The sequence below is a fragment of the Mandrillus leucophaeus genome, unplaced genomic scaffold (assembly GCF_000951045.1).
Source record: "Mandrillus leucophaeus isolate KB7577 unplaced genomic scaffold, Mleu.le_1.0 Scaffold353, whole genome shotgun sequence".
NCBI classification, from domain to species: Eukaryota; Metazoa; Chordata; class Mammalia; order Primates; family Cercopithecidae; genus Mandrillus; species Mandrillus leucophaeus.
Window position 1 is genome coordinate 1308756 of NW_012103732.1, and position 26430 is coordinate 1335185.

A 26430-nucleotide genomic window follows, 5' to 3' on the forward strand; every position below is an offset into this window, starting at 1 on the left:
GGCCTCCTTTGTACCATTTTCCGTTTCTCTAACTCACATGTGTAGTCTCAGCACTGCAGAGGAGAGATTTGTTTGTGCCCTCTGAGATTGGTTGGCTGGTTGGTTCCTAGTTTTGTTTTATGAATCCTAAAACTTGTTGTGGCCTGTAAAAAAAAAAAAAGAATATCACTAATGGATGCCTCATGACGTTGACCTCCCCGCCTCTTTGTGACTTCTGAACGTGTGAAATTACTAACATAATGCTCAGCCAAGAATGTGTTCTTAGAGAGGTCTGACAGGTATTTCTGACATTTCACCATGTTCACTGTATTATAGTTTGCTTTTCAGAAATGGCATATATTTATTTAAGATAGAAGTTATCAAGTCTGTGGTTACAGTTTGTGTTACTAGTTGTTATCTTTCTGTAGCGAAATCACCAAAATACATGCATAATACGTATTATTTCCAAGAAATGATTTTATTTAAATGATTTCTAATTCAAATTTTAGGCCATTTATTTAAAATGCTTTCTGTTTGCATGCCTTCTTAAAGATTGAAATAAAGTGGCCTTTATTATTATTTCCTCTAGAAATGAAGAGGTACCTAAATCAGAATTGTGGAAACTGAGATGCTCATATTGTAACCCACAAATGTGTAACAATGTCATTTCCACTGGACTTTAGGGAAAAGAGTGCAAATTCGGAGGGCACCTCAAGCTGTTTCAGATACAGTTCCTGAGAGGAAAAGGTCAACCCCCATGAACCCTGCAAATACAATTCGAAAGACACACAGCAGCAGCAGCGTCTCTCAGAGGCCATACAGGGACAGGGTGATTCACTTACTGGCCCTGAAGGCCTACAAGAAACCCGAGCTACTTGCTAGACTCCAGAAAGATGGTGTCAATCAGAAAGACAAGAACTCTCTGGGAGCAATTCTGCAACAGGTGAGGACAGCTGGAGAAAGGTCCTTCCTGCTTACCTTCTTGTTAAAATGTTCATTTAAAAAAAGTTGTTGTCATTATTATCATTATTATTGAGATAGAGAAATTTTAGGATTATTTTGATCAGTGGCATGTGAAATACAACTCGTGAATATTAAGTTAAATCATCTTATTTTAAGCACTTAATTAAAAACTAGTTGAAATGTGAGCATTGTCTTTATTTGGGACCAACAAATTTTGTTCTCAAATTCCATTAAGAAGAAAGTAAGAAGTGTTTGTTATCTGTTTTTAGTCCTGAATACACTAAAGTATTGCCTTAATTTGTATTGGTTATTGTCGGTGAAATTGTGCAATATATTCTGTTGGCCTTTGATTGGTATAAGACAGAACATTTTGCCTAGTAAATAGTTTAAAATGTATCTTGCCCCACATACTTGGTGCTGCCCTTATTACTCTGTCTTTTTCTGCCACTGAGTGTACCAAGATCAGTCGCTTGTCTGCATAAAAGCATATGAAATTGTAATGTGTTAGCAGTGATCCCGTGCCTTATCACAAGCTTACATGTAAAAAAGTGGGCCATTATTTTTTAAAGTCAGTGGTTTGTTAGACTGTAACCTCCTATATATTTTTTCTTCCTTCCTTCTATCCATCTGTCATAAATGTTTATGAGCATTCAGATCCACCATAAAGGGTGGCCCATCTTTTTTATTTTTTCTAAAGAAATAACATTTCCAAAGAAGTTATTCTGAATTTCATCATTTAAAAAAAAAAAAAACAAAAAAAAAAACCTACAGGCTTTGATCTGTTATTCAAAGAGTAACACTTTCAAGTATTTTTTTCAATCCATTATCTCTTACATTCACAACATAATACTAAATGTTATGAAAGGGTAAAACCATTGTCTCCAATTCAGGTTAACCAGTCCCAAGGTATCTCAATCAATCTTAAGGATCTTTATTAAGTCCTTTAGCACTTTTTGGAAATAATTTAAATCCATATGTCACATAGCAGTTTTACAAGCTCAAAAGAAAGGAGAGAATAAATGAGAATGAGGGTGTGTGTGTTCAGTTTGATATTTGGAGAAGCAGTGAGAGTCAGGTTACAAATCACAAAACATTTGGTAACTGCATCTCCCGAACGGTTGTGAATTACCTCGGTTTGATAATGGAGAGGGCAAAATGACTGCAGAGGCAATTCACACATAGACTACTATTGATACATGGCAGTAGTTATGTGATTATATGTATACATATAGATATCTATATAGGTGTATATGTGTGTGTGTGTATGTATATATCTGAAAGTGTAGATATTTACCCCCAAGCAAGTGAGGTATGAGAGTTACTAGTGTTGATCATTTGATAGAATCTAGAGCATCATCTCATCCTGGTAACATATTAGAATCCCCTTGGGTAGCTTTTAGAACATGCCAGTGCCTGAACTCCACCTGAGACCAACAAAAGCCAAGTATCTGAAGGTGGGGCCTAGGCACTCATATTGTATATGGCCCTAATGATTCTAATATATGAGCTGAAACCACTAGCCTAGTGAAAACACAGATAGAAAGGCTAACAACGTCTACCACTTTTTGAGCATATACTATGTGCCAGGCACAGTGCTAGGCATTTCACGTGCACGATCTAATTTAAACTCACAAGGGAGATATCAGGCATTTCAGAACTTTGACATAAACTGATTATACCTAAATTCCCTTTCCTGAACATTGCTAGCAGCTAACAAGAAAAATAACATGACTTTGCTCTAATAAAACTGACCAAAAGTAGGCACCAGAGAAAAAGAAAAAGAGCAGCAAGATACACAAATCATCCCAAAATTGGTTATTCTGTCCCAGACAAACTAGTTGGGAAACAAGTTACCTAAAATAATCAGGCTTTGCCTGTGCCAGTAGAGATAATTTGCTTACCTGTTACTAACACAGTAGTTTGTAGAACCCTGTGGACATTATTAATTCATCAAAGTAATAGGTTTTTAAAATAAACTAAGATGTTGGCTCCCAGTAAAATTTGTACCTAAATTTAAAAGTGCTTAACATCCACCAGGAAATTTGTTTATTTCTGTTTATTATTAAACTGGTTATGTATTAATAAAACCTTTTTTTCTTAGAATGACTTTTTATGAAAAAACTAAATTTTAACAATCAGAAACTAGATAAAGTTGAATAATGTTTCCAGCTTGACATTTGGATATTTGGTTCAAGCTCAACATTCATTCATTCAATTCAACTTATTAAGTATCTACAGTGTACCAGACACTGTTTTAAATGCTGGAATCCCAAAGTGACCCCAATAGAAATCCTGTCCTCATGGAGCTTATTCATGAGACAATTTCAGGACCAGTGAGGAGTTGAAAGGAGCTGGGGAAGGGATCATCTACTTTAAGTGGAGAGATCAAGGAACCTTTTCTCAGATGGCCATATTTTAACTAAAATGCTGTGTGAAAGACAAGAAGATGAGTCAGCACTTGTAGGTGGGCTCAAGACAGAGAAGGCCAGAGCAGATGGAAGAGGGAGGCAGAGGTTAAATCCCAGACAATATTTTTAGGCCATGGTCAAGAAGCTTAGGTTTTATTTTGAGTAAGATGGGAACTTATTATAGTTTTAAACAAAGATATGATGTCATCTGATTTATAAGTTTAATAAGATCACTCAGACTTCCATGGCAAGAATGGCTTGGAGGGACAGGAGTAGAGGAGAGAGACTACTTAAAGAGCCTAATATTTTGTAGTAAGGCTCGCTAATGGTTGGGTGTAGGGAGACAATGAGGGGAAGAACGGAATCTGTGATTATAGCTAGGTTTTTGACTGAGCAACTGAATGGATATTGTGCCATTGACTGAGATGGGGAGGGATAGAAAAGAAGTAGGTTTAAGGGGGAGAAGAGGATCAGGAATTCTGTCTTACATAGACTCCATTTGGAAGATGTCTATCCAAGATGTCTATATCCAAGTGGAGATAGATGTCTATAGATAGTTATATATAAGACTGTGGTTGTCAGAGGATAGTTGGGGCTAGAGTTATAAATTTAGAAATTAGCAGTATATATATCGGGTATTGAAAGTCTTCAAACTTAATGAAATCATCTTAGGAGGAAATGAAGAGAATGAGGAAAACAGAGCAGAAAACAGGCACTGAGCACTTCAGCATTTCAACATATAGAGGATTGAGAAACAGACTTAAAAAACAAAGGTCCTAGGCCAGGCACCGTGGCTCACCCCTGTAATCCCAGCACTCTAGGAGGCCGAGGTGCGCAGATCACGAAGTCGGGAATTTGAGACCAGCCTGGCCAACATGGTGAAATACATGATGAAACTCTGTCTCTACTAAAAATACAAAAATTAGCTGGGCATGATGGTGGGCGCCTGTAATCCCAGCTACTTAGGAGGCTGAGGCAGGAGAATTGCCTGAACCCGGGAGGCAGAGGTTGCAGTGAGCTGAGATCATGCCACTGCACTCCAGCCTGGGTGACAGAGCAAGACTCTGTCTCGGGGGAAAAAAAAAAAAAAAAGGGTCCTAAGAGAGGAGGAAACCAGGAGAATGTGCTACTACAAAAACCTAGAAAACCGATTGCTGTGGCGGTAGGGGTGTTAATGTATGTAGAGATGAGGGTAAAAGAAAATGGAAGCATTGCCAGTGGGGCGTAGTGGCTCACACCTATAATCCCAGCACTTTAGGAGGCCAAGGGAGGATTGCTTGAGCCTAGGAGTTTGAGACCAGCCTACACAATATGGTGAAACCCCATCTCTACAAAAAATACAAAATACAAAAACTAGCCAGGCGTAGCGGTGTCCACCTGTAGTCCCAGCTACTCAGGAGGCTGAGGTGGGATTATTACCTGAACCCAAGAAGTCAAGGCTGCAGTAAGCCGTGTTCCTGCCACTGGACTCCAGCCTGGGTGACAGAGTGAGACCTTGTCTCAAAAAATAAAAAAGAGAAGAAAGAAAAAGAAAATTGATGGATTGTGTTTATTCCACCTCAAGAAATCTGATTGTATCCTATATTAACTTATTTGCAAATTTGAATTTTAGGATAAATCTATTTTCTCCTTTATAGCAACATTAATGTTAGAATAGTATTCAGCTAAGCTGTGAGAAGCATAAACTATCATATTTGATAGTACTTTTAAAAGACACAGAAAGAACGATCTATTCCAGTAGGAAGTGATAAGCAAGAGTAATTTTCTCCTAGCCTTAAAAATTACTTTTGTTTGGTTTGACACATGAACCCATATGTTTGTGTAGTTAGTTAATGGCTAAGCCCCGACACTCTAGGAATTGCAGTTAAGGGATGAGAAAAGATTACACTTTGGAATAAACTGGCTGACTAATAACAGTAATTTGGGGGTTCTCTAGGCATATGTTTTCATTTATTGGTTTGGGGAATTTCAAGGACTTTGAGTAAGTGGTTCTTCAGGAGAACTGGCAGATATAAGGAGCAAGTGTGGTTATCCAAAGACAGACAAGGTTATCAGAATTGATACTATTTATGAAGACAGTGTTTTGTTGATGATTGAAAGGAAAGTTTATAACCCAACATTTGGTCACTGTTTGGTTTCTACTTAATACAAGTGATCAAGGATTTTTATTGTGACTCAAGAGTAATGGACTCAATGCCCAGAAGTAAATAAGGATGTTGGTAATACAGTAGTCCTTATCTATGGTTTCGCTTTCTGGGGTTTCAGTTACCTATGGTCAACCATGATCCAAAAATATTAAAAGTAAAATTTCAGAAGTAAATATTTTGTTACTTTTAAGTTGCGCACTGTTCTGAGAAACGTGATGAGACCTCACATTGTCCTGCTCTGTCCTGCCCAGAATGTGAATCATCCCTTTGTTCAGCTTTACACTGTAGATGCTACCCACTAATTAGTCACTTAGTAGCCATCTTGGGCCATTATTAAGTACAGTAAGGGTTACCTGGACACATGCACTGCAATACTATGGCAGTGGATCTGATAACCCTCTGTATGTCCCGCATTAGTCACTAGCCATCTCTGTTTTCAAATCAACTGTTGTAATATCACAGTGCTTGTGTTCAAGTAATCCTTGTTTTACTTAGTAACCCCAAAGCACAAGAGTAGTGTTGCCAGCATGTTGGCATAATTGCTCTATTTTATTAATAGTTATTGTTGTTAATCTCTTACTGTGCCTAATTTATAAATTAAACTATCAGGTATGTATGTATAAGAAAAAAACAGTATATATAGGGTTCATTACCATCAGAGTTCTAAGGCATCCACTGGAGGTGTTGGAATGTATCCTTTGAAGATAAGGAGGGGACTACTGTACAACTGTTTTGGATTCCTTTGACAAAAATAATTGATTTTTTTTAAATCTTCACTTTTTTCCTAATATGGGCTTATTATTTGATTAGAAATATTAAAAATACAATGGCCATTCAGGGAAAAAAACATTAAGCCATGTATATAAAGCTTTAATTCCCAAAATGAAATTAATGGCATTTATTGAGATCTGGCATGTAATACAAAACTAGCAGTCCCTTTGGGGCCAATTGATGTAATTATTTTCAGTGTAAATCCTAAAGGTTGCCTGTTTTAGGTTAGGAGATGATAGTAAAAATACCTAATGCTCTGTTTTTATACCTCATACTAGGTAGCCAATCTGAATCCTAAGGACCTCTCATATACCTTAAAGGATTATGTTTTTAAAGAGCTTCAGAGAGACTGGCCTGGATACAATGAAATAGACAGACGGTCATTGGAGTCAGTGCTCTCTAGGTGAATTCTTTTTTTTCTTGCTTTTAAAAAAAATGTTTCTTTAAAAATTATGGAAATAAGTAATTATTTTAGTCATTGTTATTTCAGTGTTAAGGTGTGAAAGAGAAGCAAGGCAAGCTTTCCATCATGAACATTTTTAAATCATCTCCGTAACACGTAACATGTGTGTCTTTTACAGAAAACTAAATCCATCTCAGAATGCTGCAGGCACCAGCCATTCAGAATCTCCTGTGTGTTCTAGTAGAGATGCTGTATCTTCTCCTCAGGTATTTCATAAACTTATAGAATTATAGACCTAACATAGACATTAGGGGCCTCTAATCAGGTCCTCTGATGTATAAGTGAGGGAAATGAGACCCAGAGAAGCTGGACAGCTTGCTTGCCCAAAGCCAGCTGGTTATGGCTGAGCTTAGCCTAGAATTTAGGTCTTGGCTTCCAGCCCAGAACTCTCTCCACTACACAGCACTGCTTGTCCGAGTACTTAATGTCTACCTTGCTTTCCATTTTTAAAGTTTACGTTTTGTTGTAAGATTATCTACTTTCCAATTTGGTCACTAACTAGAAGACTTACCCAGTCCCATACAATTATCAGATTATATGGAAAATTGAAGATATTTAATTTTGTCTGTCAACATGTTCCAGAAGAATGTTTTTGGGGGAAATTGGATTTACAATCAACAAATAAACAAAAATGATGGCATGTTTCCATGTTTTCTTTTCCACTGGATCCTTATTAGAGTACTCCCAATCGGATTCTTCTCCAGTTTAGAGTTTTCCCCAAGAAATTCAGCTCATCCTAGAAAAAGGTGAGAGGTCCTAGGCAGTACTACAGTGAAGCCTGCCTGCTTCTCAGCTGACTGGCCAGGCTCAGAACTCTCTCAGTGTTCTGGGTGCTTTTAACAGACAGTGGGACGGATCTCCCCACCCCAGTACTGCTGACACAGTGTCCTCCCTCTCTCTCTCCGGACCCTACTCCCAAGAATTAGTGAGAAGCCCACAGATGTGTGGAGAACACTAAGCATGCCCTGGGCAAACGGCTGTTCACAGATCAAAAAAATATTAGAAACTTATTTTGAGGAACAGAGGGAGAACAAAAAAGAAAAAGGAAAAAAAGCAGGTCTGTCCTTGCATATATACAATGTCTGTGGAAGTCTCACTTTTAATGCCAACTATTATGAAACTGCTTCTACTCTGATCACATTATTTGCTGGGTGCCAAATAAACGGTGTTAAATTGAAAACAAAATAATGAGTTGATTAACCATTATTTTCTTTCAAGCCAGAATACAAGCCACAGCATTATATTTAAGCATAAATGTGAATTTATATTTTGTAGTTTTCAACTATCTAAATTTCCTTTTTAACTTAAATACTATTATTGTTGTTGACAGATTAGGCTACTATTACCTTGATTGTTTTAAAAAAATACTTCCACCTAATTTTAATGGACCAATTATTAAGACTTATCTTCCATTCTGGTAAAGAGATATGTAAGGGTTAAAAAAATTAAATAGCATTTCAACAGTATTAGAGATAATTAGAGAAACTCTTCTGAAAGTGCTGGTCGTTCCCACTCTAAGACAGGTAGAATGATAAATGACAGCCAAAATATTCTTAACTGGAGCATTTTAGCCCATTAAAGGTTAAAATAAGTGCAGGCTATTGCCCTTTACCTAGCTGTGTTAGTTCTCACAGAGTCAAATGGTACAAATTGCTTTCTCCTCTCATTTAATATAACTAGGTCAACCATGGCCAGCAATGGAGGGTGACTGCCTCTGTTTAATACTCTCCTGAGTGGTATAATCCACATAAATCAGCATAGTCTCTCTTGGAACTTAGGATAAAGCTGTATGATTAGAAAGAATTCAGTAAGCACTTCAAGAAATATTTGCCAGATTCTGGTTTTTGACATTAAACATGAAAATTTATTTCACATTTGGTTTTGTGTTGTTGTTGTTCTGGTTTAGTTTTTGTTTGTTTTTGTTTTTGCTTAAGCATGAAGAAAGGTTAACACAACCCTGGTAATATTAAGTATTAATATTAAGTAAGGTTACTTAGTTGTTTAACCAGCCGTGCATGTATTGAATTTATTTAATTTTAGTGCAAACTGGCTCACTTTTTTCCTTTTCCCTCCCCTAGAAACGGCTTTTGGATTCAGAGTTTATTGATCCTTTAATGAATAAAAAAGCCCGAATATCTCACCTGACGAACAGAGTACCACCAACACTAAATGGTCATTTGAATCCCACCAGTGAAAAATCTGCTGCAGGCCTCTCGCTGCCCCCTGCAGCTGCTGCCATTCCCACCCCTCCACCGCTGCCTTCAACCCACCTGCCCGTCTCACATCCTCCTCAGATTGTAAATTCTAACTCCAATTCCCCTAGCACTCCAGAAGGCCGGGGGACTCAAGACCTACCTGTTGACAGTTTTAGTCAAAACGATAGTATCTATGAGGACCAGCAAGACAAATATACCTCTAGGACTTCTCTGGAAACCCTACCCCCTGGTTCAGTTCTACTAAAGTGTCCAAAGCCTATGGAAGAAAACCATTCAATGTCTCACAAAAAGTCCAAAAAGAAGTCTAAAAAACATAAGGAAAAGGACCAAATAAAAAAGCACGACATTGAGACTATTGAGGAAAAGGAGGAAGATCTTAAGAGAGAAGAGGAAATTGCCAAGCTAAATAACTCCAGTCCAAATTCCAGTGGAGGTATTTTACCTTTGTAAAAGTACTGACTACATGTTAGATGAACCAGAAGTGCATGCTATCATGAGTTTGAAATTATACAGTTTATAATTAGTAATTTATTTAGCAAATGACGTTTCATTTAATTATTAATCTTAGTGTTGTGCTTTTGAGCAGGGTTTTTTTTTTTTTTTTTTTTTTCATTTTACAGCAGTTGTTTTCCATCTCTTTTTGGCCAAATATTAAACATGGTTTTTATATTAATAAGAATGGCATTTAAAAATGACTGTCATACTTGAGACTCCTTTTTGGAAGGTGGACCTTTAACATTCTTTTCCATCTCTGTTATGATATTGCGCAGCCTCAACATGACCTATTATATGCCATTCTTGAACTGATTTAACCAGACACAGTTTGCAATAAGAATATTCATTTCCTTCTTTCTCAATGAAACAGGGTCACCCTTGCTTTAATTAACATTAGCGCAGGGGAAATGTCAACTTTTTAATAAATCAAGCCAAGATAAAATTTCATTTGCAGATCCATAACATCATCTTTATTTAGAGTGAAAACACTTTGTCTTTTTCAAGGCTGTTGTGGTGTTCGCTTAATAGATCTTAAGGTTTAGGGGTTTCCCCCCCAATTTTGAGAGTCCTGTTTTAGTGAACTAACATCAATTGTTATTTGTAAAATTAACCGTTTCAAGCTTTAGGAGCTTAAATGCTAAATATCTAGCGATCCAAAGAAACTTAAAGCTTTACCTCTAAATAAAGCTAATTCATGAAAAGCTTGCTTGCCTAAGATGTACTGAGTGTTAAAAACTGACAGAATTAGATTTTTCTTATTTAAAAAATATGTCCTCTAAAACTTAATGCCTTGCATGCCATCACATAGAAGATCCAAGTTCACATTTGGCATTGCTGCCAGTTTTAAACCCAGAATAACTAAGGCAAAATTCCATAGGAAAATATGGCTTTGGAAAAATTACTTTAATGAGTAGAGTTATAAGGAGTGTTGTCTTTCTGTATTTTGCTCATGATTCTGAAAGTCTGTAATCCTTAGATTTAATTGATCATCTTTGCCATATGAGAGAAGCTCTATTTTCTTTTAGTGTTACTTCCAAAGAAGCCGCTGTAGAATATGATATGATATGTGCTTTTCTTGATCTAGATTGGATACATTTCATGTCAAAGCATTTCTGTTTAAATATTTCAATCAATATAATACTATGTAATGGCACAAAAGGTAGGTGTAAGCTTTTTCCCTCAACACTCTTGTAGTTGAATTTGTCAGGTCAGGAATAGAAATGAAGAAGTAGAACTCTATGTTCAGAGTTCATAAGCCACTGGGTAAACTCCACTCTCCACACTTTCCACCCTCAGGTGGTGCTTCTGAGTCAAAGGCTAGAGACAGGAAAACTGGATTTCAGTATGTTGAGATCTACATCAGAGTTTCAAGTGTTCTCAGAGTTGGAGACCTGGAGAAGCACACTTAGTCTCTTTGAATTCTTTACTGAGGATATAGTAACTTTCAGAACCAGTTGGGATAATTACAAATTTAGGAAAGCTCCAGATCCACATCTCCTGCATTTTTTGGAATTTATCTGGTGTCTGTGGCTGAAGGGAAGCCAGGTGACCTGCACTTAATGCCTTTCTCTTTAAGACTCAGGCTATTGTAAAAGCATGTTCTTTTACCCAAGCATGAATCAAATATATTTATAGGTGAGCAGCATGCACTCAGAGTCTATGTATTTGTATTTGTTTAGGGTACTTTGTCCTTTAGAATACTAAACCGAGAAATTATCTAACATTCACTTTTATATGTTTTGCCAGTGGGCATGATTAGGGTTCGAGTTATCAGTTTAACCCTACTTTGAATGATAAAAAATTACACTAATAAAGAATGATAAAAAATTACCCTAATAAAAAGAATATCCTCTGGACATGGTGCATTTAAGCAAATGGAATATTGAGGGATTTACATACTTTCACTGTGTAGCCATAATGTTTAGCACTTTTTTTGTCCTTAAAAAAAAGAAAAATCTGTTTAGTGTTATGAGTGCTAGAGATTACAGGAATATAAATCGACATTCAATAATACCTTATTTTAAATTACTTTGAACCAATGGGAAAACTTTCTACCCAATTCCAGTGTCTGCATACAAAAAAGGGAGGCAATAAAAATACAGTGACCAAAGCAGTCTGCTACCTGACTCTATTGTCTCATCCGCCTTGTTTGAATCCCATGAAAAGTAGATGTTGATGTAAAATTTGTATCTCCCATTGTCTGGCTGCATCTGCCACCACAGTCTTTGAATTGCTGGGCAGATGCCACAACTGTTGTTGAAAGAATAGAAGATTGACCTTGGGTTAAGATGGAATTCCTTTATTGTGCAGACACTGCAGTAGCCAGGGTGCTTTAAATGCCTGGCGTCGGTTCTGCTGGCGCTGGTCATAGGGCCTCTATTGTTCGTGTTCAATTGTATTCCTTGCTCACTGTTGCTTATTGAGATGGAAGAATAGAATTTGAGGAAAAGTGTTCCAGATGTTTCTAATCTATTTTAGAATTACAGACATTTGATAACCTTCCTGGTTGATGAATGCTCTGATTTTGTTTTTTTTCTTTGTAGGAGTTAAAGAGGATTGCACTGCCTCCATGGAACCTTCAGCAATTGAACTCCCAGATTATTTGATGTAAGTTCATATGTCTGCCAATGGAGAGAGCGACTTAATTTTAGAAACTTTGCAAGTTCTTTTCCCATAATTTGCAAATCAGAAAAGTAAGAAGTTCCAGAAATAGAGTCCTGGAGCCACCTCTGCAATTGAAAGGCTGCCATTTAGCCTGCCCGTCCCAAATCTACCCTTGTCTGCATGAGCAGGTTGTGCCTCCCTCCGCTCTGAGTTGTGTTCATTGGCCTTTAACTATAGAGAAGCCTGTCCTTTGTTCCGGGGCCTGGCTAAGCATTTGATTATGAAAGATTTTAGGGATCTGACTCTTCAAAGCTGACAGTCTATCAATGCCCAGTCATTCACTTGGGTTCCCCAAAGGGATGGTTTATTGCTGACAAAGTGCTTGAACCTCTGCACATAATAATACAAAGTGTTAAGATAGACTGATTTTTATTTAAGTAAAGTTCTGCCCTCAATTTAATTTTTAGAGGAGAGAAGAGTAAAATCTGATCATTTCAATTTAGTAATGGTTATAATGTTTTCTTGTTGTGACAAGTTGCTAAATGCTGAGCTGGGGACATTTTTGTAACTGGTTATCACAGAAATTATAACTTGGACACATAATTCTAGCTTTTTTACAGAATAAAAGGTTTCTGTAAGAAGAAAATAATTAAGTTGCAGGATCCTGGAAAGATGGAGAGGGAAAGAGCAAACAAATCGGACTTTGGATAGCTTTGAACAAATGTGCAAAATAGCTAGAATGAGAAGGGAAAATGGAATCTGGGCTGTCTGAACACTTTTCTTCTATTAGTAGCATCTCATGGTGGACAATGTTAAACTATGTTGTTTAGCCCTTTTCATTTCCAGAGTAAAGATCATTTTAGATTTAAAATGTGTTACTTCTGCTTAACAGTAGTGCGAAAGCTATACTTATTGGGGAATGATACAGTATGAAACCATAATGCTGGTTATCATCTCTTAACTAACAGGAACTTGAGAAACCTTGCTGAGTACCCTCTCATCTGAGGTAGTGTATGTAATGGTTTTAGAGTTCTGTAGGAGGGCCTTGAAAGGCAGCTATGACCTACCACTTAGCTGGCCCAGGAAGGGTCCGTTGTCTGCAGCCAGGCTTCCAGGACAGCCTCTGGCTCTGCTGCCAAGGGGGTTCACCTCTTTAACTGCAAACCACTTCTCCTTAGAAGTCTTTAAATGTCAACCCCCTTGAATAGCAACTGCCAATGCAGTGCTCTTGTTCTTTTTTGATGGATTTTGAATTCTTTTTTATAATAGTGACATATACTTATTATATACAACAAAATCATGTGGGGAAACTAAAAAATAATGCTAAACTTTTCCCCATGGATTCAAGACTGTTGTGTTTTGCCAAGTTCATTAGTTAATCCCTCCTTTTTTTGTTTATGAGACAGAATTTCGCTCTTGTTGCCCAGGCTGGAGTGCAATGGTGCGACCTCAGCTCACTGCAACCTCCACCTCCAGGGTTCAAGTGGAGCCTCCCAAGTTGCTGGGATTACAGGTGCCCACAACCATGCCCGGGTAATTTTTTGTATTTTTAGTAGAGATGAGGTTTCACCATGTTGGCCAGGCTAGTCTCGAACTCCTGACCTCAGGTGATCCACCCACCTCAAGCCTCACAAAGTGCTGGGATTACAGGCGTGAGCCTGGCCTTAATTCCATATTTAAAAGGTTTTTTTTTTCAGGTTACTTATCTAAGGATGGTTCCTGAATCTGCCTCAGTGCATTTCTGTATGTTTGTTATGTTTCTAGTACTATGTGATTGTTTGCTTAATTTATTTAAATAAACACAATTTATGTGTAGCAAATTTTCTAAAAATAGTTAAAAAGCATGGATTTTCAGAAAAATTACCAAAACTACAGAACTTAAGTTGCCTCATAAGAAAACTAAAGGGATATACTATAAAACCTAAATGATCGAGGCCGGGCACGATGGCTCACACCTGTAATCCCAGCACTTTGGGAGGTCGAGGCAGGCGGTCATGAGGTCAGGAGATTGAGACCATCCTGGCTAACATGGTGAAACCCCGTCTCGACTGAAAATACAAAAAATTAGCCGGGCATGGTGGCGGGCACCTGTGGTCTCAGCTACTCGGGAGGCTGAGGCAGGAGAATGGCATGAACCGGGGAGGCGGAGCTTGCAGTGAGCCGAGATGCAGTGAGCCGAGATGGCGCCACTGCACTCCAGCCTGGGCGACAGAGCAAGACTCCATCTCAAAAAAATAAATAAAAATAAATAAATAAAACCTAAATGATCAACCTTTGAATAATTCATACTTAACCAAAATATTTCTAATTTTTATGTAATAAGACTACTTTTACTTGTAGTTAAGCTGTCAAAACTTATTAAAATTTTTTCCATCACCACATAAAGAGCCAACTGTAGAACTACAACAATTTTTCGTAAAAGTAGGGAAACTTTTTTCTTAAAAATGCCAGTGTAACCAAATAATTTCTTCTATAATAGCAACACAGTTGTTGACCACACAATTGTGGTCACTAAATAATTTCCCTAAGGAAATTATTAAATAAAATACTGAAGGTGTGATTTTGAGAAAGCACGATAAATATATAACAAATTAAGTCTGAGTTTCAAGATCAGTTTAGCTGTGTTGCTAATATATGCTTATCCCCAGGGACCTCTTTTTACCCCGGGGCTCCCTCTGGTGTACAGTCAATACAGCCCGTGCCCAGGAAGGACTGCTTCACTGCTTGGCTGGCAGTGTGCCTTTTATAGCTAAGACACCAGAAGGGCAGCTTTACATCAGCGGACTATCACTGTTTCAATTACACTTAGAAAATTAAACCTCTACACTGTCTAACTCAGCATGAATAAAAATATTAATGAGGACACTAAGTTTGCTCACTGCATCACTTTTCTCACATTTCCTGCTAAGCATCTGTGATATTAGCAATTTAAATGAACTGATGGGCTTATGTAAGACCATTTGGAGAGGACTGAACTCCAGGATTTTATGGCAGTGAAGAATATATGTGTATCCCCAAAGGGCATCCTGAAGCTCCTACCACCTGCCTGAAATTGCTTTGAAATCTCAATTTTTATTTCAAAAACTCAAGGGAATTTTGCATTAATGACAGGAACACAGAGTGCAGAGAACCAGGCCAGATCCTTATGTGATCCCAGTTCCCAGATCTACAAATAAGTAATACTGTAATAGGCCAGGCACAGTGGCTCATACCTGTAATCCTAGCACTTTGGGAGGCTGAGGTGGGTGGATCACTTAGGGTGAGGGGTTCAAGACCAGACTGGGCAACATGACAAAACCCTGTCTCTACTAAAAATACAAAACTTAGCAGGTGTGGTGGCATGCACCTGTAATCCCAGCTACTCAGGAGGCTGAGGCATGAGAATTGGTTGAGCCCAGGAGGTAGAGGTTGCAGTGAGCTGAGATGGCGCCACTGCCCTCCAGCCTGGGCAACAGAGCAAGACTCCATCTCAAAAAAAAAAAAAAAAGTAATACTGTAATGCTAAGTTTAATAATAAAATGCTGTTTTAATTTATTTATTATTGAATAAACCGATGCTCTGGGAAAATGGTCTTCTCTTACCAGTTAAGAGTAATTCACATCCCAAAGTAAAACACAGATTTATGGCATTTTATTAAGAAAGTAAGTTAGACTAATAGTACAACACTGGCTTCTGTTCAACATAGTATGACATTTAAATGTTTGAAAAGAACTAGAGAAATATGCCTTTTTTTGGTCTAACCCTCATTTTACAGAATGGTTGGTAATTTCCCTTTCGTACTTTATATATTTGCTTGGTCAGAAATATGAGGAAAGAGACAGAGGAAGCAAGCCTGAGGCACCTTGTTGAAGATGTCTGCTGGCAGCATGTCTGAAAGGCCAAGCAACAGACTGCCTCTCATAAAGCAGTAGGTCCAGAGAGAGCTTTGACTTTCAGCACTCAGTGACTGCATGACATTCTCCTGGTTTCACATTACCCATTGAGTCCTTCTGTCTCTCTGTGACTTGTAACAGATGGGTTAGCATCTACCATTAGTGTGGTAGTGAATTATCTTGGATAGAGAAAGATTCAGGAGACTAGATCTGTGTAAATACTGTTTTCTTTTTACTTAGTTGCATTTTAGTTCCATTGCCACCATGTCTTTACCACATTTACTCTCCTTCGTTGAAGCTCTCAAACTCTGTGTAATAATTTTACCTGAAGATGTTTGGAGGAGTGACCTAGCAGCCAACCAGTGGCAGAGTGGCATTAAACATTAGTGACACATGCATGGATCTAATCTCTAAATATTTGGTTTAAATCTCAGACTTGTGTAATCATGTTTATTGGATAGCTACTCTCCATTTGTCTTTTTTTCTTATTAGAAAATATATCGCTATTGTCTCCTATGAGCAACGCCAGAATTATAAGGATGACTTCAATGCAGAGTATGATGAGTACAGAGCTTTGCATGCCAGGATGGAGACTGTAGCTAGAAGATTTATCAAACTAGATGCACAAAGAAAGCGCCTTTCTCCAGGCTCAAAAGAGTATCAGGTAAATGGATTTGTAACTAGATGGACTGACTTTCATATTTTACCTTCTTTCTTTCCCTGCCCTGCTCAACCTCAGCTGTCACAGTAGCCTTTAGAGTAAGTACTCTTGCAGACCAGCCTCACTGCTGCTTTAGGAAACTAAATATTTGAAATAGTTCTTGAAAATAAATTAACATAGTAAACCTGTATTTCTACCAGTGGAAAAAAACCTTGTGCCACTATAACATATCACATATTGAGAAAAATACCAAACACAACTAAATAGGAAAAAAAGTTGTATCTTGAGATTCAGCTAAACATTTGATTAATTACACTGCCAACTTAGACTGCAGCTCAGAGGTCTGGTGCTATCCCAAAACAGTGCTATTTCAAGTATTTTTCTTTAAACCTCAGTCTGAGATAGAATAGGGAAGATATAGGAAATAAAGAGGGCTTAATACACAGATATTTGGGGTTTAAGTAAAGAAGTTTGGTGCTTCTAGCTACAAAGGCTGATCTTTGTTAACCAGTCTTACTCTGTTTTCACCTTCCTACTTGAAGTAGTAATATTACTACCACTGACAAAGAGCAGGAGATGCCTCACCTGTCTCCTGATTATTTTTTGTAGTTCTTAGCAAAGGGATTGATAGAAATGAGTATTTCCCTCCCATGTGGGCTAGATAACTTTGTCACACTTCACGGACACAGATGGTATAGTGGTGCCTCTGTCCCAGCCCACTACCACTGTTCAGGCTGGAACCTACGGGAGACAATGGATGAGTTTTCCCACAACAGTGAACAGCCTGAGAGCATTTGTGCCCTAGAGATTCATTATATCTTCTACTAGAGGGCCTTAATCTTTTTCAATAAGCTGGTGAGAGTTATAGGAGACTGTGCCAGAAGAATCGGTGTTCAGAGGTGCAAGAGGTTGGTGATATGGTGGTTTGGGGTTTATTTTTTTCTATATAGTCATTTATCAATGTATATAATTATACTGAAACTAGAATGTAATTCCAAGGATTACTTGGTTAGGAGTGGTTAACGTTTGTGTGGCCTTGGGCAAGTTACTTAATGCCTTTTTGCCTTGAATTCCCCATCCATAAAATGGGATAATCATTGAGTTGTGAGGAATAAACATAAGTAAGCATGAGTAAAGTGCCTGAATCCATGCCTGGTACTTGGTACATACATTAGGCTATTATCCCCCCAGGCACCTGACCCCCCCACACCAACCCCCACAGAAAATCACTGTTACTGATTTCCAGTGTATTCTTTCGGAAGTGTTTAGGTGTGTGGTATGTGCATGTGTGTACACATGGTATAAAATATACGTACATTTATACACAAGTAATTTCAACATATATACCATATTTAACTGAATCTAAGGTGTCTTCATTTGTAAGATGTACCATTGTTTTATGTCCCAATAACTTAAATTATGATACATTATTATTTGTACTGGTTTCATTAAAATGGGGAGAAATGAGCATCTTGCAAGTAATGAAATTCTTAGAATACTATTCTGTTTTTCTTTTTTAAACAAATGGTATCAAGCTGTCCATATTGTTCAGCACTTTCCTTTTTTCTCTAAACAATATAATGCATCTTAGAGAATATTTTTATATCAGTACATAAAGCACTTTCCCATGTTTTAATGGCCTCTTAGTATCCTTTGTATAGATTGACGGACATTTCAATTTTGTTTACTGTCTTTTGCTTTACAAACAGCGCTATAGTGAATAATCTTGTATATGCGTCATTCACTGAGGGGCAAGTTTGTCCATAGGATAAGTAGAATTGCTGAGTCAATTTTGCATCGACTATTTTGATAGCTGTTGCCAAGTTGCCTTCCATAAAGATTGTTTCAAGTTATATTCCCACAGTCAACATTTCCTATACTCTTGCTAAATGCATGTTAGCTGTTTGTATTGCCACACACAAAAGAAGTTATTCTCTTCTGATTTCTAATATTTAATTTTATAGAATGTTCATGAAGAAGTCTTACAAGAATATCAGAAGATAAAGCAGGTAGGTATCGTCACTGTTGATTTTCTGACCTGTGGTTGAAAAATGTTGTAAATTCTGCAACCTCATTCCTCACTGTTTTGTTTTTGTTTTTGTTTTTGTTTTTGTTTTTGTTTTTTTTTAATCATCTGCAGTCTAGTCCCAATTACCATGAAGAGAAATACAGATGTGAATATCTTCATAACAAGCTGGCTCACATCAAAAGGCTAATAGGTGAATTTGACCAACAGCAAGCAGAGTCATGGCCCTAGAACTCTGCTTGGACCAGAAGATGTGAATAAACTTAAGCTTATTTATTTAAAATTCCAAATGAGTTGCTCTAGATTCTAAAAAGGTGAAACTTTGGCTGTTGAAAGTTTCAGTATTAGTAAACTTGAGTTACTTTTTCTTTTCCATTTTACTTTGCTTCCCTGCATTTCGAAGCTGCTCTTTCTGGTCCTCCCCACCACCCCACCCCCAAGACTTGTGTTTGTTAATAGAAATAATTTTTTAGGTATTGGGGATCCATTGTCTATATTTCAAATCAGTTTTTTTTCCTCAAAAACTTGTGTTTGTTATTAGAAATGATTTTTTAGATATTGGGGATCCAGTGTCCACACTTAAAAGTTGTATGTGTTTTAAAAACAACAACAACAGTAATGTGCAAGGTGAAATGCTTTTGGATAAACGTAAGCCTATTTTCTGACCTTTCTTAATGCAAACTCTTTGCCTTAAATGGTAGAATATTTAGAAATTTGCACAAAATTTAAAAAAAATAAACATTGTCTTGGAGGGTTAAAAAACAGAAAGGTGTATGTGTATAGATTCACATACACATATGTATATACAGGCTGACTTGATCTAGAACATTAAATCCGCCCTGCAAGTTAACCCCCCATTGCAATGGTTGCCTTAAGGTGTTTGCTAGTTGTGTACATAGTGTGGTTAATCATTAGCTGCACTGCTTCCCACTTGATTAGAGCAATGGGAAGCATATTGTGGCCTACCAGCATCTGGAAGTGTGTGCTCAATCTGTATGTGTGCAGAGGTGGTGTGGATGTGAGCGTGCATGAAGGAAAAAAAGCTGCTACTCCTAGTAGGCCAAACGCTCAGGTTAAACAACTGACGAGTGTTACTGTAGGGTGTTTTTTTGTTTTTGTTTTTGTTTTCTATCAAATTGCTAATTTTGTTGTGGAAGACAAAAGCATTTCCATTTCAACGAGTTTGTCAGCTTTATTAATGTTGGGCAAAAGTTGATATGTCATGAAAATGAAACAGATCTATAGTTTTGGGACAAAATTATAAAATTAAATGTGTAGGTAACCTATTTATATACTGCTATAAAGTATTTTTTGAAGAGAGATATGCAAAGAAGCTATTACCTACATAAGATGTATATTTAAAGATTTTTTTTTTCATCCTGGTGCCAGGAATATAAAAAAGAGTGGATATATTTAACCATAACATACTGTGATTCATCAAACAGCACAAACTTTCATTTCATGGAGTTTATCTGTTGACGTTGATTTAAACTGTCACTTGTTTTATCATGTGGGAACATAAGTTATGTGGTCAAAAATACAAGGATTTTGAACTAATGTTGATTCAAGTTGTATTGTCTTATTGTATTGTCTTTTCAAAGTGCTGCCAGTTGAAAAGGGAAGCATTATGTTTACAAATCTGTTTTGAAATGTTTGCCAAAATTTTGGTAGTGTCTTTAATAAAGATGTTTGTCTCCAGCATCCAGAAAAATAAATAACTTTGTTGTGTATCACTGTAAACCAGAAAAATGTTGGTCATCTAGAAAACTTGAGAGAGCATGTAGATTAACTTTTCTCTTTGGGGTTCTTCTAAAACATTAACTGGAAAGATTAGATAATATACTAAAATATACGGAAGTATACAGACTAAAGACTGAAACAAGACCCTTTTGCACTACCACTCTATAACATTACCGCAGAAATTTTGTTTCTATGTAGCATAGACCTCCTAAGGAATTCTGTTTCTTTTAGCATTGAGATCCCTGGTGCTCTTTTTTTACCTCAGAATTGGTACAATCATTATTAAACGTTAATTTATTTCAAACTTTTTAATTGAAAAAAGGAAAGGGAAGCTTAATTGGGGATAAATTCGGGCATCATATTATTATGATAGAGTCTCATGAGGGGTTTGTCTATAGGTAATGAACTCATTGGTGTTATTTCTTGGACATCTTGGCCTTTTAATCGAAGACTGTGTGCTGCTATTTGCTATCAGCAAGGTTTCTCAAAAGCAAAAGGTGCTTGGACCACTTGGATCACCTGAGTTAGAATCTCTAGGTATAGGGCCTAAGTATCTGCATTTTCACTGGTTTCCTGTAGGTGACTTTTGCAAGCTAAAGTATGAGAACCATTGACTTGGATGTAGCTCTAAACTTTTAGGTCTGTAAATCTTGAAATGTTGAACTGAAGGTCAACTGTTGGCTTTTTTTTTTTTAATGTCCATCATGTAAGCAGGTGCAAATCACTTTTCCCCTTTGCATGATCTGAGGCACCTCCTCAGTTGTTTCACTGCCAACTCTTATTTCAGAACCTGTTTACAAACAAGCCTTCCAGTTGGTGAATGGTTAGCCATTGGAGCTCCTACCCTGTACATCAGCACATCTGGTTTACAAGTTGGGTAACAATGAAAGCTGGAGATGCTAAATGGAAATCCAGCATTGCATACCCTTTGACCTGATCACATACCAGTAAAAGCCTTAATTTAGATGTTAGTTGTATGTGTTGGACAGATCCTTGCAAAAAGTGTGTCTATTAGTTGTAAATTTGAAAGTTATAAATCTCTGAATCTGCCATTATCCAAGTTTCATCCCTTTTGAAGATGAGGCATGAGCCTATTAAAATATTTATAATCATTTTCCATCTCCTACTGCAAGACCTTTAGATTCTTAAAAATGGTTACTATAGGAATAGTGGCCACTTAATGTCAGTTACTCTGGTGGAAGAATTTTTTTCTTTTCTTTTCTTTTTGGGAAGGATGGTGTAAAAAATAGCAAGATTAGAGAATGAGTTGTATAGTTTTTTCTATCACATTTCATCTAAAATGATTTGAAGGACTTTTGAAGATTTTTACCAACATCCTTAAATCAACTCCAGATTGAATGAACAACTGATTTAAAACAAACTAAGAGAACATTAACTAGATGTGGGCTTTTTAAAATATATAGGTATTGCATTTCCTACCTTGTTATTTATTCCACTTTGAATACTTTAGAGGGGTTAACTTTCAACTCTTTAAGTAGTAACGGATGTTTTATACTTGTTCTCACAAAATTGTTATGGTCAGTTTATATCATTGCTCCATGCATTGATTATAAAAATTCAGTATTAATTTTTTCTCTGATTGATCTTATAAGCTTTAGAGTTTTCTCTTATAAAGTGTTTCACCTTATTATGTAAAACAAATGCCTGCTTGCATATTGGAAGATGTTGAAATTAGTTTTAGACAAAAATGGTCCATCAGTTCAGACACTCTGCTTGGATGCCTTACCCTTTTCATTAGTGCATTCTTTGCTTCTGAAACTTGGCAGAAACTCGTTAGCCAGTCCACTGCCTTTCTGAAAATGTGTGGAGTCACGTATGCTTGGTATATGCCTTTACTACTTTTAAAGTTCTACAGTTTATTACTTGCCCAAGTATTACTAAATCCTTTTCTTACATGTACTGGATGGAGAAAAAATTATAGCCAGCACTTTGAGAGGAAAGTTTTCGGAAACGATATTAACTGGCACTACTAACTGAAGGCCACAGAAGATGCTATCAATGTTATTTGTAACCTGAAGATTGAACAAGGCTGTGAGGCTCATTTCAAACTATTTTGAGGTGTTAAATTATATATATGCTGTTTCTCAGCTGTTCCACTCAAACCGTGTTAGGACTCTCAAAGGTAAAATGTCACAGGGGCATTTCAGTTGTTACTGAGCTCAGCAGCTGTGGTGGCCCCTGTTCTACACCAATTTCAGTTCAATAAAAATGTTAACTTTGCAATTCTGGTATTTGTTTTTCCTTTGTCTCATTTCAAGCCTCTTTGTCTTAAAAACAAACAAAAAAAGAGCCCATGACAAAGTATTCACAGAGCTATTACTTGTTAGGGCTCTAGGAAGTGGGAGCAGGGAATTTGCTCCAGGGAGCTGCCTTTTTGTAAGTGCAGGACATGCCCTCCAGGGGCAACTTCTACTAGGGGAACAATCATATTTACCATTTATTGAGGGTTTCCTCTTTGTTACATGTTTTTGCTGCATTATCCCATTTCTCCTCACCACCTGTTATCTCCATTTTACAGGTGGGTAAACTAAGTCATAAAGAAGTTAAGAAACTTGCCTATCACACAGCTAGTAAATGGCAAAGCCTAGGAAGTCTGACCGCAGCATCTGTATTCCTAACCACTTCTCCATCGTGGGCCTCATATGTTTATATAGGATAAGACTAATCTTTTCAAAGTGACAATTCCAGTGATACCACATAGGCTAGATAAGTCCTTTTGGTTCCAAAGGCTAGAATGTGGGGGTCGGAGTGATTTCTAGTGGATTATTTTGGAGGAGTTGATTTATTGGAAATGACAGAATACATTTGAAGGGAGACTGGCACACTTTTTGAGAAAAGGTTGTTTCCCCTGTGTTCGCTTTACTTTCAAAAGTGTACAATGTTAACAATGGGATATTTGAAAGTGGGCGGTGGAGGTAGGAGGGAAGGGTACAGTCTTGTAATCATATCATTTTCTCTTCATACCAAAAGGCTATCTCAGGAACAGACTCCAGCTTAGGAGTATTCAGTCTGAGAAGACGTAAGGGCATTCTCCCAGCTGAATCCTTAACCTCCAGTTTCTAAAAATCTTCTGAAGGAATAATGTAGGAGGAAGGGAAGAAAGCCTCAATCAAACATTGGTATTAAAAACCCAGAGTGAGTAATGTGGGCGGTGCCTCTGGTCATATTTACGAGAAGCCTCAAGGATGAGTGACTTTCACAACATCGGAACTATCAGGAGCCCTCCCTAGTCCCTTCTCCCACTGGACCTTTAACAGGCTCCTGTCCTCAGCTGTAAAATGAAAATACGCTTTTCTTACTGAGGCATGGAAGGGTTTCACTATTGTTTATAAAAGCACTTGGGAATGCTGTGAAAAAAAATCGTTCTTTAAACTACAGATTATCTGCTGAATGCAAGAAGGAGTGTTGAAGCATTACTTTCCATGTAAGAATGAATTCATTTTGACTGCAAAGGGGACAAAGGCAGAAGCTAGAGGTTCCAAGGTGAGATGCTGGGTTTGTTTTATTGAATGCTGGGTATACGCGTACCTGCTCTACTGGTTTTACCTTTCTGAGACTGGGACAGGAAGCTGACAGTGGTAGTGGAAGTAGGAGGCTCTGATATGATTGCTTAATTCTCAAGTTAGGGATCAGATGATTCTGCCAGGTGCAATGGTGGAGATGTGTCATTTCAATTCCTGCCTGCCTCATTCAACTGACCAACCTGGCTGGTTTTTCTTACTGTAATTAAATGGTTGGTACAATGTGAGCATTTGTAGATGGACAATAAGAACTTCACATCTGTCTAGGACTATAAATGTAGAGGTGTGCTTCCTGCAGATGAGCCCACAGAATTAGCCAGCGTGTTTGAGTTCTACAGTTGGGGCTTCTAGAAGCATGCTGACTGCCCTTCCATACTTCCTGAGTTCCAAATAGGCTTACAGAATCCCACTATGGAGTACATGGATAGCATGATCTACCTTACCAGTCTCGCTGCCTGTTCCTCCCACTCTCCACACACCAGTCACACACACCTTCCTTCAGGCTCTCCAATACTCCTTGCGCCTCCTATCCAAAAGTCCTCATGCGCTAAGTAGACTGTGTACCACCAACACCACCCTCCACCCCTTCCTCACTTAGCTGAGTCCTCCATATCCTTAAGGTCTCCACTTAGGCATCACTTCCTTCAGGAAGCCTTTCCTAACCCACCCCTGCCCCCACCCCCACACTCTCCAGGTCCTCTGGGTATATGCTGTCTTTCGTTCTATATTTCTTTGTGGCATTTGTCATCATTATAACTGGGTACTAATTGCATTAGTAAGTTCTGTGGGAGTAGAGACTGTCCTGTTCACCAGGGTGTCCCCAGCCTCTAGACTAGTGTCTGCCATATAAAATGTTCTCAGCAATAATTTATTGAAAGAATGAATGAGGCAAACTATTTCTATCAGTCATATTTAAAATTCATGTGGCCCAAGAATTTGGATTACTGCAAGAATCTGCTATCTCAGTCAAGTTTGTGTTCCTTGCCACTTTATCTTCCCAAAGTCATGATTAGGAATCAGTTAATGATGGCAGACTGGTGCCCATGACAAACCGACTGATAGAGTTTGGATATTTGTCCCCTCCAAATCTTATGTTGAAATGTGATTCCCAGTGTTGGAGGTGGGGGTTGGTGGGAGGTGTTTGGGTTATGGAGATAGATTCCTCACAAATGGCTTGGTGTCCTCCCTGCCCCACCTTGGTAATAAGTTCATAGGATGTTAAAAAGAGCCTGGCGTCTCCTCTCTCTCACCATGTGACATACCTGCTCCCCCTTTGCCTTCCACCATAAGTAAAAGCTCCCTGAAGCCCTTCCCAGAAGTGGATGCTGGCACCATGCTTATCGTACAGCCTCCAGAAACATAAGCCAAATCAACCTCTTGTCTTTATAAATTACCCAGCCTCAAGTATTCTTTTATAGCAATGCAAATGGACTAAGACACTGACTTGACTTTGCGAGTCCTTTTGCCGTGTGTTTTTATTGACATTTATTTTATGCCTAGCATTTGTGTAATCTTCCAAGTGCTTCCAAGAACTAGCAGAGCCCAATGCTGTTGATGGGCTCTGCTAGTTCTCCAGTTACAGGAATCCCAACCCTTCACATTGTAGATGGTGAAATGAAGATGTCTAAGTGGCAGCACTTGGGAGGGCAGGATGGGACCCCAGGAGCTTACACAGTCTTCCTAGGTGGTGCCGAGAACAGCCCAGCAGCCACTTCCAAAAAATGATACGAAAACAAGGAGTGGTAAAGTGCCAGGCAAGCTGTGCCAGAGCACAAGCAGCGGGCACAGGGCTTCAGAGCAAGGAGTCAAGCCAGACAACCCGGCTTAGAGTCCTGCTGTGCCACTCACAAGCCACAGACTGTGGGCATGTTTATAAAGCCCCAGATCCTCTGTTTCCCGTCATGAACAGGATAGTACCTGCCTTGGAGGTTGCTGGGCTGACACATACGTAGAGAGGTGCCTGGCACCTCATAAGTTCACTATATGTATTTTTATTGGATACTTTAAAATTATTTCCATCTTTTATTCAGAGATGGAAAGTTCTGTAGCAATATACATAGCAAAGCAACCAGTCAGAACTGAACAACCCTATTAGGTTAATTTAGATTTTTGCATAAGAGTGATTGAGCTCCCCTGGTAAATGTACACACCCCATGACATTTTAAAGGCTCTGCTATTGATTTCTCTATGAAATACTTTTTTTTCCTGTGAATCTTTTTTTTTTTTTTTCTAGAGGGAGTCTCATTCTGTTACCCAGGCTGGAGTGCAGAGGCACAATCTCAGTTCACTGCAACCTCCGCTTCCCGGGTTCACACAATTCTCCTGCCTCAGCCTCCCAAGTAGCTGGGATTACAGGCACACACCACCACACCCGGCTAATTTTTTGTATTTTTAGTAGAGATGGGGTTTCACTATGTTGGCCAGACTGGTCTTGAACTCCTGACCTCGTGATCCGCCCACCTCGGCCTCCCAAAGTGCTGGGATTACAGGCGTGAGCCACCGCGCCCCGCCCTCTGTGAATCATTTCAAGTCCCACATTAGCT

General features: G+C 38.2%; 1 protein-coding gene across 1 annotated transcript in view; it reads left to right on the top strand.

The window, feature by feature from the left end:
* Nucleotides 1–22589, top strand: part of ELL2 (elongation factor, RNA polymerase II, 2) — a 75359-nt gene extending 52770 nt beyond the window's left edge. The window contains exons 5-12 of the mRNA XM_011989428.1: nt 663–922; nt 6547–6671; nt 6850–6937; nt 8810–9380; nt 11986–12049; nt 16411–16582; nt 18544–18588; nt 18720–22589. Of these exons, the coding sequence (XP_011844818.1) occupies nt 663–922; nt 6547–6671; nt 6850–6937; nt 8810–9380; nt 11986–12049; nt 16411–16582; nt 18544–18588; nt 18720–18836 (1442 nt within the window). The 3' untranslated portion in view covers nt 18837–22589. The remainder of the gene's footprint in view (nt 1–662; nt 923–6546; nt 6672–6849; nt 6938–8809; nt 9381–11985; nt 12050–16410; nt 16583–18543; nt 18589–18719) is intronic.
* Nucleotides 22590–26430: the final 3841 nt, after the last annotated feature.